Below are 13342 nucleotides of genomic sequence, written 5' to 3' on the forward strand. Positions count from 1 at the left end.
CATTGAAGATTTAGTCAGCTGAACTCATCATTTGAAGTTGGTTGTCGTTTTTTTTTTTTTTTTTTGCTTTAATAATGCGTTACACTTAAAATCACATGTTAAGATTGAAATTTTTAAGGGCCCATTAACTTTTAATTAAAACCAAGATGGGCTAGACTTTTTCTTTTTTAATTTAAATTCTTCTATTCATAAACCTAAATTAGAAAAAGAATAAATATGGTTGACGTTCCATTCTGCTGATTATAAAGTTCTGGTACAGTCATCACAGCGTCCTTGAACAGGACAATGAACCTTTTCAGAGCAGTAAGTCTTAATATAACAGCATCAGATACAGTAAATGCCGCAATCGTACCCGGTTAGCTAGAAGAGGGGAGAACAGGCAGGATTGGAGGGACGCAGCATCTTACGCAGATCTGGTTTATTGCTTCAAAGAACGACAGCGGAGGTTTAAAATAGAAAGCAGCCTCAGAGAGTGACCTGACAGGTCAGAACCACTGAGGAAGTACAGAGTGACAGAACATCCTGCTGCTCCCTCCACGATCCACAACCTGATGTAACTCAGTGTAAGACTAGAGGCTTGGGAGAGAAGAATACAGAGAGGCTATAAAAGGTGATATTTAACGTTTGTAAATGTGTTTTTATGAGAGCAAGAAAGGAAGAAACAAAGAACAAAGGGGGGGGAGTAAGCATGCTGAGGCAGCCGTCCTCTTGCTGAAACCACTTAGCCGATATTAAATTCAGACACGATGACTTCATCCCGGAGCACTTAGCCACTCAGCAGTTATTGCATCATCAGACTTGGAGAGAAGCCCGATGATGTCATCCCTCTGGGGTGAAAACACACATCTGTGCACAGACTATGCGATGGAGTATTATGGTTTGTATTATCACCTTAGAACAGCCCTGAATGTGTTTTTGTATAGAGCGGAGCCGTTGGATGTGACAGTATTGGGGGACTAAAGCTTTGCCTTATGCATTAAGCTTCAACCTTCAAAGAACAAAAGTCTTTTCCTGTTGGTATTAATGTATGCTTGAATACACACACACATACACACACACCTAACACCACAAGGAGACGTGAAATAAAAGTACAAACTCTTATTTTTTTCTCAGAACTTGCCATATTTTATAGTAAGGTACATACATTTACATTTCAGCTGTCTTTGTGCTCACAGTAAGGGGGACAAAACACCTACAGTAAACATTATGTGGCTCGCATCTCTTTAGAGCTAACACACACACACACACACATTCACACAGTTGTGTCAGCACACTCTTTTTGAAAGACACACACACTCTCGCACACACACACACACACACATAAATGCATCCACAGTTACTGTCCCCAATGCACTCAATCTGTTCCAGTCTATTCTCAAACCACCTAATTTAGGCTTCCTTGTACTTAAGTAATGATATATGAAATACCACTTATACTTACAAAACATGTTCAACAAATCAACCAGAAGGGTACAAATCAACAGAACAGAAATAAAAACAATCTACATCTTTATGATGAAAACATTGTCATTATAAAATAAACTTTAATAATCCACATTTTTTACAGCATTGTCAGATGTGGTTCATTCTGGATTTTGTACGATGGACTATAGGTTACTATTTATAGGAGGAAGAGCTGAAGAAAGAGAAGAAGAAGAAGAAGGAGCAGAGGAAGAAAAGAAGAAGAGTAATAGCGACATTTAAGACATTCTGCACTGCACACGGTTACAGTGACGACTGGTTGTTGCCATGGAGATGACGTTGCATGTTACCAGGTGATTTGCGGTGACAGTCTTTGGGATCGTTTAAAGCTATGGGGTTCCCATTTTCTCATGCCCCGCCCTCCAACTGAACCCCAATAACTTCAAAGATAAGTGATTGAATGATTGATTTGAATGATGACATCACTTGAAATGATCCTCCCCACAACATCGAAGTCCCCTCCCCCCTTTTTTCCCCACCCACCCTCGCTGAAAGTCCAATGGGTACCGGCAAGCAGGACATCAGATCCCGCCCATCCTCATTCCATCCCCCTCCTGGTTGGACCAGATCGGATACGGATGACAGAATCCACCAACACCCCCAGCTTCCTAATCCTCTGACATGGCGTGCCACTTTGCGATCTGGCGACGCGGGTGGTCGCATATCTCCCTCCAGTGCTCACCGGGGGTGCCGGCCGCCGACGTGCCCAGCACCAGGCGCCCAATGACGGTGTTGGGGCAGCGTGAGTTGCCTGTGTCTGAGTCCATCAGCAGCAACTCCACGCTGGTGTCCCTCAGGCCCTCTTCGGAGGGCAGATCAAAGACAAAGAGCTCATTAAAGACCGGGTTGGGGGAGGACTTCTTCACGTGGGTCTTCTTCTTGCAGACGCGCTTCTTTCCATGATACATGTTCACCTTGACGTATGGATCTAGAGAAAAAAAAAGGCAAGAGCAGATGAAAAAAATGAAGGAAGAAGAAAGAAAAGCTACTGCGAATATCCATCCCTGCAGCGGTTGCAGAGTGGCATATTATTTCTAAACCAGATCGATACAGCGATCGATAGAGTGGAAATGATGGATGTTAGTGATGAGGATAAAAGCGGCTGGCTGTGTAAACACTCTGTGTGTGCATGTGTGCGTGTGCTTGTCACTAAAGTGCTCTCTATCACATCCTGATCAGATTACTTTGGTGCGGTGGCGCTGTCATTAGGGCAACAATCGTAGCATCTAAAGTAGTCTGGGCTGTGTGGCAGGAAGAGCAACTGATTTTTTGGTCTCATCTGTTTACGGTTATGTGGAAGACAGTTCATGCACACATGCATTTATGTCTGCAATAAGGTTCGGTTGAAAGGCTCTGTACCTGTGGGTCCATTGTTTTCGGTCTTGGGCAGGTGGCGAGCTTTGAGAACGACCACGGTGAGAGTGTTGGTGGTGGACTGGTAGCACAGGGAGAGCAGCAGCTCACCTCGGCCTGAGGACTTCTGTGGAGAGATGGCAAACTGGTGAGGTTTGGTGGAATGCAGAAATAAATGGCAGTTGTCAAAGCAGACAGAGAAGAAGATACTTGGTGTATCAGCTTACAAAGCATCCTGACACCGTTTATTGCCATGAAGGCTATGGGTAAAAAAAAAATAAAATTAAAAAAACCTCAGTTGTGAACATATTGTTAATATGCTGTTGAGCAAATAAGTTTTAGTCGGCACAGTTAACAAAAGAACGTGTACACATATTCAGGGCATACATTTATATTCACTAACACATATTAGGGTGTGGCAGTTAGAAAGTCCATATAATGATGAATAATTTAACAAACAATTGGCCCATAAGTGCTGTGAGGAAACCTGCTGCTGCTGCTTGTGCTGCAAATGGTCTCAGTCCTGACAAGTGAATGCCCGTTAGCTGAATAATCATCACCTGCTGACATGGTGTGTTCTCATGTCTTAACCAGCACATAATGTGTCATCGAGAAGCTCCCCAATCTTCTCGAGCCTTCACTTTGTTACTGTACCACGATTTGCGATGCCCGTACACATCTATGTCTGCGTCCACACCCAAGAGAGCTGGCGCCTGGGATGGTGTGATCACACCTAACACGATCTCACGCCTCCGCTCATGGTTGCCATGGAAATGAGAAGTAGCACACCGACAACTTCTAAGCCCTGACCTGATATTCAGGTCTCAAAATACAGATGTGAGTGTGCTGCCAATGGGTTTCTATATTGTTCCTCTGGGGAGACTAAGAGACTGCACAAAAGCTATTGCCTATTATTTTTTATTACAGGGAGATGGCTGTGCTGCTTACTACACACTGTATTGATTCCATGAACTGCGGTGCTCTTACACACATACAGACCCAAACAAAGCAGCGAGACAAAATCTATGCCACTCGGACAAAGAGAGCCACCACCCTGTCAGCAAAGGGCTGCATCGTATCAGACTGAGCAACTCAGACAGCTCATATTGAGAGAACTAAGCTGAAAATGATTAAAACAAGCTTCTTTGCATATTTTATACACAACTACACGGAAGTACTGAATACTAGATGTAATACTGAATATACTATTCTATTTGTTCGCTGTCCCCCTGCGCTGTGTAAAACCATGTTGTCAATCCATCAAAGCCGGGCTCTTTGCACTTTTATTTGCATATAAAATGTTTCTCAGGATAAAGAAATCAACTGGAGACTCCAGCTGATAAACAGCAAATAAACCCAAATGAGAAATGGAATTGAATAAAATGTGGATAATCTCAGCATGAGGAGAGCAGAAGAGAGTTAAAGAAATATGAGCCTCTTGATGATATAAATATGGAGAGAGCTCAGTGGAGAGGAAATGAACCTTGCACACTTCTCAGAATTCGACTCCCTTTTTTTTTCCCAGTATTTCTCTGGAGTGCGACTGCCTATCGTATCAGGGATCATTAAAGGCATTACTGAAAGCTCATATTCCTCCCGGGAAATGTGCGTGAACACTCCCACCTTGTAGACACAGAGCTTCCATTTTAGAGGAGCTCTGCAGAGTACAATATCAGCCCACAAATCTATAACTACGCTGATAACATCTCACGTTCCACCTGCAATCTGATGTATGGCCAAAGCATTTAGTACCAGTCTATGGAGTGGTGCTGTATACGAGACCACAGACCAGTGAAAAAGTTGTAGACATCATCTTACATTTCCAATAGTTTAGCAAAACCAGGAGCCACAGTTCAGGAACATTAACAGGAAATAGAGACATATTGTATACACACTGTTTGTTCATTTCACAGTTGTCACAGAGCTACAGCACAACCCACTTCTCAACAGCTGCTCATGTTTCGCCAGAATACAACATTCCTTTAAGAAGGAAAAACATACTAAGCTACACGTGTATGATCCTCACAAATGCCAGGAACTGGAGCAACAGTCTATTGAACATCTATCCACAGATCCATAATGGTGTGGTGTGGATATCCCTCCATCTATTTAATACACTGCTGGGAATGTAAAAAATGCTCACATGATAGTCCATTAGTCCATTTCAAATAGGCCATCCTTGAATTGCTGATTTAATTATCGGATGCTGTTTGGATATAAAAATCTCCACTAAAATAAACATAAAACAAACATAATTTGCAGTTCCGCCTCTTAAATGCATTGATTACATAAAATGACACCAGGAAAATCAGCTAAAGCAGATCTGGGTGAACTTAATAAAGGAGAATAACAAACTAAACCAAAAACTGATTAAATTAATAAAAAAAAGAAACACCAAAGGCTTTTCCTTATCCCAACTCACAGCAGTCCACTCAAGCACAACCCTCAGACCTCAGTATCGGCTTGCAAATCCATAATGTTGAAACAGATCTTGTCTCAGGCTCCACAGAGGGATACACTGCCTATCTGCTTTCTCCACTGGCTTCGTTTAACACCAACTCTCTTCTAACCAAAACTGGAGCCACATACAATGAAAGTGAATTCCTCCAAAGTGTTTGTATAATTTTCCTATTACATTCAAATTGAAAACATTTAGTTAAGATACAGATCTTGTAATTAGAGCAAAATGAATACTTTTTATTATGAAAGACTTCGAGAAACATAATGGGACGCATTTGCATTTAGATGATCTAGATTAAACCCCATGATTAGCATATTATATTTTAGTAAATCTCAGACTTTCAGAATGATCGTGTACTGATTAGTATGGTAATAGGGGAAGCACTTTAGTTTTAGTGAGCTACATGTGACTACACTACTCTGCTGCAGTGCTTTTAGTGTCTAGTGATGCGAGCACTGATGTTACAAGAAAGATGATGAGTCATATCATGCATGTGTAGATTTATATTTCAATCAAGCACGACAGGGTTCAAACATTCGCTCCAGATCTTACCTTGACATTCCTCTTGATGATCTCTCGGCTCATTAGGACACGGCCCTCTGTCAAGTCGATTCCAGACAAGGGTACCAAGGTCTCTCCGATGACCTCATCGCGAGAGAACCTATCGAAGCTCAGAACCATGAAGTGGAGGGCCAACTCTGACACTCGGGCCAGGGGAATCCCGTAGAAGCTGAAGGTCTCGTCAAAGGCGGGGTCTAAAGTCTTCCGCAGGACTCTAGTCTTCACGCGGTGCTTCTTCTCCGGCAGCAGGGTCAGCTTGATGTAGGGGTCAGAGGTCAATGACTGCTCATCAGTTGGGGTCAGACCATGTGCTTCCTGGAACAAAAAGTCAAATCAATCAAGCAGTTATGACTTTGAGAAATTTCTATTAAAAAAAACAGACTGTAAATACATACACACACACTTAAACAGCAGCTTGGACACATAGGGTACCTTGATATGGACAATGAACGCCTTCCTCTCTGGCTGGTATTCCAGGGAGAAGTGGAGGGTCCCCAGCCCACCCTCCTTCTCCTCTCCCTGGGGCCTGTCCACGGCCGGGGTGGGTGCCTGGCTGGAGAGGGTGCTGGATGGTGAAGGGAGATCACGGCGGTCCATCACACCAGGTTGGGTGAACCCTGCGTGGGGAGAGGGCAGCTCCAGGTCTGGGGAGCTCCGCACCTTCTGGTGGTGGTGATGAAATGGTTTGGTGGTGAAGTTGCCATTCAGATCCCGCTTTTCCAGATCCAGATGTAGAGCTGGTCTGGTACCATTTGGACTTGACGCCGGTTTACCGGTGCCAGACGGACTCATGGGTGACGAAGTGTGGCAGTTTCCATTGACATCAGTTTTACTGGTGTCGTTAGCCGTTGTGCTGGCAGGTGCAGCGAACTTCTTCTTGCCACTGAGGCTCTCTGGGTAGATGTCAACCCCTTTGAGCATGTGCACAAACTTGTAGGGAGGTGTCTTCTGGGATTTGGTGTTTTTACGCTGGCAACAGATCCATGCAAAGGCTGACACAGTGAAGACAAGGCCGAAGACACTCACCACAGCAACACCCACTGGCACTGCCACTGTGGAGAAGGAGCAAAAGGGTGGAGAGAGAGAGAGGGAGGGGGGAGTGGGGGGAGGAAATAATTAAAGCGATGTGACAACACCTTCAAAACACACACTGTGAAACAAGCAACTGTAAAACAATCACCCACATAACAATTGTTCAGCTTGGATAACTTCAGCAAATTTTATTGTTCTCGGACAACTGAATCCATTTTGTGCCTCTGACTGACGCAGGCTGCAATCTTGACTCAGATAGACATGAAAACATCGCAGTCTGTTCAACCCTCATCAAGCAGCATCATTGCTGTGTTCATATTCCAAACATGGCTACATTATAGGAACAGGAAACAGCTGGTAATGAGCTGCTGGGAAAAAACGCCTTTTGTAGTGGTGGATTTCTTGACGTCCGGTTTCAGGAAATGACTCAACTCAGATCTTCTATCGCAAACAATCAATATGATCACAAGGATTATGAGGATCATAATCACCACTAGGTAATAATATGCAGAGCTGTAATGTAAACACCAAGGCAACACGTAGCAGACTTGTATAGATTTTATTACATTTGTTTTGTCCAAACAATTGTATTCCTTGGGTTGTATAGGAGGAGTGGTTCTTTGGGATATCAGCAGAAATTTGTGCTAAACCTTGTTTTATACTCATTTATATTCCTCCTACAGCAGGGGAAGGTTTGCTCAAGCACAGCGAGGGAAATGGTCACCACTTTTTGATCAAATTTTCTCAATTTCAGCGGCAGTAGTACTCTTAAGAACATAATTCCCCTCAGCGGTCTCCGATGGTATCGCGGTGGAGACATATTACAGGAATATTTGCTTCAGTCCTTGACTCAACAGCAATCAAGCTGCCTTGTCATGCAACCAGATTTAATAGGTTTATCTCAATGGAGGAAATGCAGACCATTTCCTGCAGTTAAGAGCACAACCCAGCGGAAAAGCACTCCGGTTAACCCGTACAAAGAGAGAAGGGGGTGGTGGTGGTGGCCAGGCATTCACATGCTGATGTTTTTGATTTATCTGTTTCATCTGGTCAAAGCTCACACGCATTAGATCATTAAGCTGCATCATTTATTCACACTTTCCTCCTCTAATAGCCTTGATGGGGTCCCCAAGAACACAATAAACACCCTTTGAACTTAATTTCCTCACAATTAAATGGTAAAGATGAATTTTAGCAGCAGTTTCACATGTGTGCTGCCACTTGTGATCTTTTCGGCTCATATATAGCAGCTGTTTCCTGTTGTTTCTTTATTGCTGGGGAGGTTTTGATGCATATAAATGAGTTTTAACTGTATATACTGAGGAGACAGCCACTCATTCAAGCCTCATCAGTGAGTAAGCGATACGAGGGGCTTATTTCAATTTTACACCACAGCTCTTGCACTTCTCCCTTTTTTTTCCGCTCATCAATTTTTCAGTCTAGTGTCCTGCGTGAAATGATTTTCAGCCACAGACAGATGGTTGTGTCAACGGGAGGGCGGCGAGGGAGCTGCTGAACCGACAAGAAAGCCAGAAAACAAACAGGTGCTTTCCAGGCTTCACCTGTTCCATAGTAACACCTCGTGAAATACAGGTAAAATTTAAAATAATAATTAAAAATAAATAAATAAGTTCGCTTTGGGAAGATTAAAAGCGTTCTGACCTCCAAGCTAGCGGTTGGTTTGGTGGTAATTAGCAGGCGCTTTTGGGCGATAGCTGCAAAATGGAGGCTGGAAAAGCTGTCACTTTATCTTTTCACAGAATAATAAACTACAAAACATGCAAAAATAAAGAAATAAGTAGCCAACATTGAGATAAAAAGGCTGAATATTGAAGTTTTAAAAGAAAAAAAAAGAGCTAATATTAGCTAAATTGCTAACACTTTTCAGATGAGTCACGTGCCTTTTGGAGTCGACGCTAGCAACCGTTGTCACGCATTGTTCTGTGCTTTTAACATTAAATAAAACACATGAGAGTTTTTTTTAAAATTATCATCAGTTTGTTTTTTTGGGACTCACCGAGCTGAGCCCCTTCTTCCACCATTGGAGCCATGGTCTCTGTCCGAGGTGCTGAAACGGTCCTCCACACCCAGCTCTCGGTAATAGTCGCCCTCTGTGTCCGCTTTGATTGAATAATAGAAAACAGCTTCTTCAATAATTTACCAACAAGCAACAAAAAAAAAGAGAAAGAACAGCTTTGTTTTCCCAGAGAGATGGATGGATGGAGGTAATGTTCTCCTGCTGCTGCTTCTGCTGCTGCTGCTTCTGTGTGATGCGTGATTGTGTCTCAGAGGCGGCAACACCCCGTTTCTTCTCCCCCTCTCTCTCGCTCTCTCTCCCTCTCTCTCTCTCGCTGTCTCACCCATCCTCCCTCCCTCCCTCCCCTACCGGTAACGCTGAGCTCATCAGTGCTGACGCAGTAGTGACGGAGGCTGGCTGTGAAATCAGGACCCCCAGTGAAGCAGCACAACAGGCCGCTGCCAATTCCCCTGATCGATCGCTAGAGAATGGACATTCTCCCTCTCCGCTCCCTTCTTTGTGCATGTGAGGCTGCGCGTTTGTTTATGTGTCATTAAACTAAGTGGGCATTTGGCTGCTTTGCTCTGATACAATGAATGGCACTGAAGCGGAGTGTGGTGGTGGGATTGTCCACTGTATGTACTGTATTTACACACACCCGGCTCCAAATGCATCATCTGAGATTGGATCAACTAGTTTTCAACAAAAAAACAGCATCAAACAACACACACTGTACACTTTTTATTATATCACTGTTCTTCCGGAATGTGTCAATCACCAGCTAAAGTCAGATCAATGAACCTCTGCTTTATAATAAGCCCACAATTTACAATCATTTGTCTCACTGTATCCTAAACTGCACTGACAACATATTACCAAAAAACCACATAAATCAATAGCTGTAATAAGGCAGCACACACAAGTCAATCAAAACATTTGTTATAGTCAACTGCTGACCCCTGGTGGTGATAGTAGAGAGTAGATTTTACAACCAGGAAAGTTATTATGTCAAAGTGGTTTAATCCATCCTTTCACAAGGTTTTGCTTTTGATTTCTGAAAGGGGGTAGTATGCACAGTTTCATTTTTTTTAGCCACTATCCAGCTTTGGCATGTGGAGAGATCTGAATCTCCCAGTTTCAGTTGCTAAACTATGAAGGAGCTTTGTATATTTCTGTGTCCAGTTTTACAACAGCTGTCAACTTGTTTTTGGTAGTTTATCCACATACTACTACACCTTTTAAGTAAAATTCCAAGTACGATGGAAAAAGTAGTTAAACTATACTTGACATAGAGCTGCTCAAGTCCTTAACATTGTAATTTATATTTAAAATGTTATCCATATTAGCACAAACCATCATGATAACCGAAAAGCTATGCTGTGAATTTTGGGCTTTAGGGGCAAAGAGTCTGGGACCCCAAGGCAGTTGTAGCTTTTGTTTAAAGACGTTGATGAACAAGTGCGAGAGGTTGCCCACTTGTCAAACTGTCCATGCAGCAAATCAGCCTTCCCCACTCTGGCCACAGCTCCCAGCCTTTAGCTTCCACACTGAAAGGTAAAAACATGCTGCTACCTATGATAGTTATACCACTTCCTGTTTGTCACTGAGTTCCAACGGTATCGTGTCATCATCCTTCCATCCCTCTCCCCAGCAACACTTCCCAGTTCCTCCTGCGGGATTCTGAGGTGTTTCCAGGCCAGATGAGATACAAGGTCTGGCTCTACCCCAGGTCCAGAAAACCTTTCAAAGGAAGTCGCCCAGAAGGCATTCGAATTAGATGTCCGAACCACTTCAACGACTCTACTCCAAGCTTCCTGCAGATGACGGAGCTCCTCACCCTATCTCTAAGAATGCCTCCACGGTGGAAATTCAGTTTGGCCTCTTGGGGGAGGTCAAAAAGTTTGTAGAATAGCCAACTGTAACACAGTTCTAGAGAGCGTAACATCCCACCAGTTCAAACATACCAAGTTTACTTGTCACAACATATTTGTGTTATCCTCAGAGACATTATAAGTTGATGACCATCAAGCAGTAATGGAAAACCAATAAACCAATGTGAGTTTAGGGCATGGAAGTGTTTGTACGATAATCCATGAACATCTTGGGATGTCAAAGGTTTCCAGAAGATGGGTCCTCAGAAACCTAAATGTTCAGGATTGCTTCCAAAGGCTTCAGTCAAGTTGGGAGCTTCTTGGCATTTATAATGACAACCCAGAGAGCTTCCATGCACGTTTACTGACTGGAGATGAAACATGGACTCCTCATTGGGACCCAAAAAGAGCCCATGCAATGAAAGCACCCTGGCTCAACCCCGCCAATGACATTCCAAACCCGATCATCAGCTGGCACAGTCATGGAATGTAGACTAACTGGTAAACCGAGAGCTTCACCTACTGGCTCAGATCCCTCTTCACCCAGACGCCTGCATTACCGCTGATGCTGCACCAAGCGGCCTGTCCATGTTGCGCTCCATTTTCCCATCACTTGTATACAAGATACAAGATCACAAGATATTTAGACTCCTTTGCATGGGGCCTCAACTCAACCTCCACCATAAAAATGCATCCTTCCATTACACAGGTTGCTCATGGATTCACTACATTCATGCATCTGTCACAGGTATCTCTGTTCTGCGTCTTGATGAGGGCAACGAGTAAGACAGGAAGAAGAGATTTTGACAGATATCTTGATAAGTCACACAGGAATGTAGTTACAGATAAGTGAGCAGGAAATGTTTCTGTAAAGTGAACCGGTCGAAAAGGATTTTTGTAAAAAAAACAAAAACAAATACAACTAAGTATAACAGCAGCTCACAAAGGAGAGTTGTATCATTAATGAGGCGACACCAGGAGTGTATAAAAGCATTCTGTGGTTCATCGAGGCTTCATTCTTCCGTTCATCACCATCTATTCACATCACAGGTAACTAACATTTATACTATAAACAGTTTAATATTCTTATTTACAAGGAAAGCTGCAAGTTTAGTTATATTTTTGAGCTTTTCTTCTAAATCGTTCACTGATGTTTGATGCTCTAGAGCTTGACTTCAGACCAGTGATGGCAGCAGCAGACTNCTTCTTCTCATAAATTTAACAGTGTGGCATCTTTTCATCATAAATTATTTTGAAGACAATAAGCTTTAGCCTTTTCAGCAATAGTTAAGTGAGGGTTCTGTAATTGTAAAGATGGCTAAAACAAATCAAAGAAAAGAAAAGCTGGCATAAACCCTTTTAACTTGTAAGAACAGTAGTTAAATGAGTTAAAGGTGTTTACTTTGGTCATTTGTGGAAAGATTAAGACCATTTTATGAAATCATTAAACTGAGGCTCCACAGTAAGAAAGAGGAGCTGTACAGACACACAGAGATAGAAAAATATGTTACAGTTCAACATTTCCCTCCTCCAGCTACATCATCAGCTCCTTCAGTTCACATTCCTGCAGCTTCTTCCTCACGTTTTTTTTTTTACTAGGCAAGTCTTCATAGCCGTTAGCAAGCGCTTTAAGTTTTCTATGACTTTCAGCATTGTTGGAAAGCTGGGCTTAAGTTTTTTGGCTATTTTTCTTTTTTAATCAAAGGGCTCCTTAAACACACAGCATCTCCCATGAACTCCATATAGAGGACTNTGATGGAAAACTCTGACAGGATGATACAACTGTAATGACTGATGTATGTGATATAATCTAACAACATATCTCCACCCCCATATTAGGGATTATACAACGAATTATTGGACAGCACTTCTTGGACAAGTGAATATACGCGTCGCATTGACCAGGCACATTTTGGCCCAAACGACAAGGACATAAGGATCGTTGCCCATAATTACATAAAGGAAGTTGATGTCGCGATGGAGAAGCTGGCTGGAGCAATGCAGGACGCTGAGGAGAACCTGGTCATGCTTCAGGCACTGATCAGACTCCAGGAGGTGCTGCTCGCTGAACTGTGACTTCATCACCTAATACCTATGACTCTGCATTTGTTGTATCTGTTCGGTTCTTCTTGCTTGGTGTGCAAAAGGGGAAACAATCTCTGTCCAGACAAGCATTATTCTAACTGATGTTACTCTTTTCCTGTAAAGTGAACCAGCCACACAAAACTGTGTGCAAACAAACAGACCACACAAGTGAATAGCACCATGAGTGAGGTAAAATCAGGATGATATAAGACATTTAAGCAGCTTTCTACAAACTGTTAGAATTAGCTATGTTTCAAACTATCATGTATTCTGAATCTGTATCTCTCCACTGAACCTATGATCCTGTTTTGCTTTTTTCTACAATGCACGTCCTTGAAGATAACAGGCCCGGTGAGAACTGGTTCACATAGCGGGAGACAGCGGAAACTCCTCTTTTCTATCAGATGCTTTAGACACACGCCTTTTGGACAACACACACTTTGTATTCGATCCAAGCACTTTCTGTTGACATTTCAGTGA

At 42.8% G+C, this 13342-nt stretch overlaps 1 protein-coding gene across 1 annotated transcript; it reads right to left on the bottom strand.

The window, feature by feature from the left end:
- Positions 1-1101: 1101 nt before the first annotated feature.
- syt4 (synaptotagmin IV) lies at positions 1102-9127 on the bottom strand. Its single transcript, XM_008292062.1, has 5 exons — positions 8907-9127; positions 6290-6909; positions 5849-6172; positions 2842-2962; positions 1102-2410 (listed from the first exon to the last, which is right to left on the bottom strand). Exons 1-5 carry the CDS (start codon positions 8938-8940, stop codon positions 2091-2093), a joined length of 1419 nt encoding a protein of 472 aa, XP_008290284.1. The 5' UTR covers positions 8941-9127; the 3' UTR covers positions 1102-2090.
- Between the last annotated feature and the right edge of the window lie 4215 nt (positions 9128-13342).

The sequence above is a fragment of the Stegastes partitus genome, unplaced genomic scaffold, assembly GCF_000690725.1.
Source record: "Stegastes partitus isolate 25-593 unplaced genomic scaffold, Stegastes_partitus-1.0.2 Scaffold781, whole genome shotgun sequence".
NCBI lineage: Eukaryota > Metazoa > Chordata > Actinopteri > Pomacentridae > Stegastes > Stegastes partitus.

Bases quoted from the DNA above. Each gene is read 5' to 3' on its own strand.
- syt4 (XM_008292062.1), bottom strand. From the start codon at position 8,940: ATGGCTCCAATGGTGGAAGAAGGGGCTCAGCTCG. The intron at 2,963-5,848 runs GTAAGATCTGGA...ATCTCTCCACAG, and splicing joins TCATCAAGAGGAATGTCAAG to AAGTCCTCAGGCCGAGGTGA. The intron at 2,411-2,841 runs GTACAGAGCCTT...TTTTTTCTCTAG, and splicing joins CGAAAACAATGGACCCACAG to ATCCATACGTCAAGGTGAAC.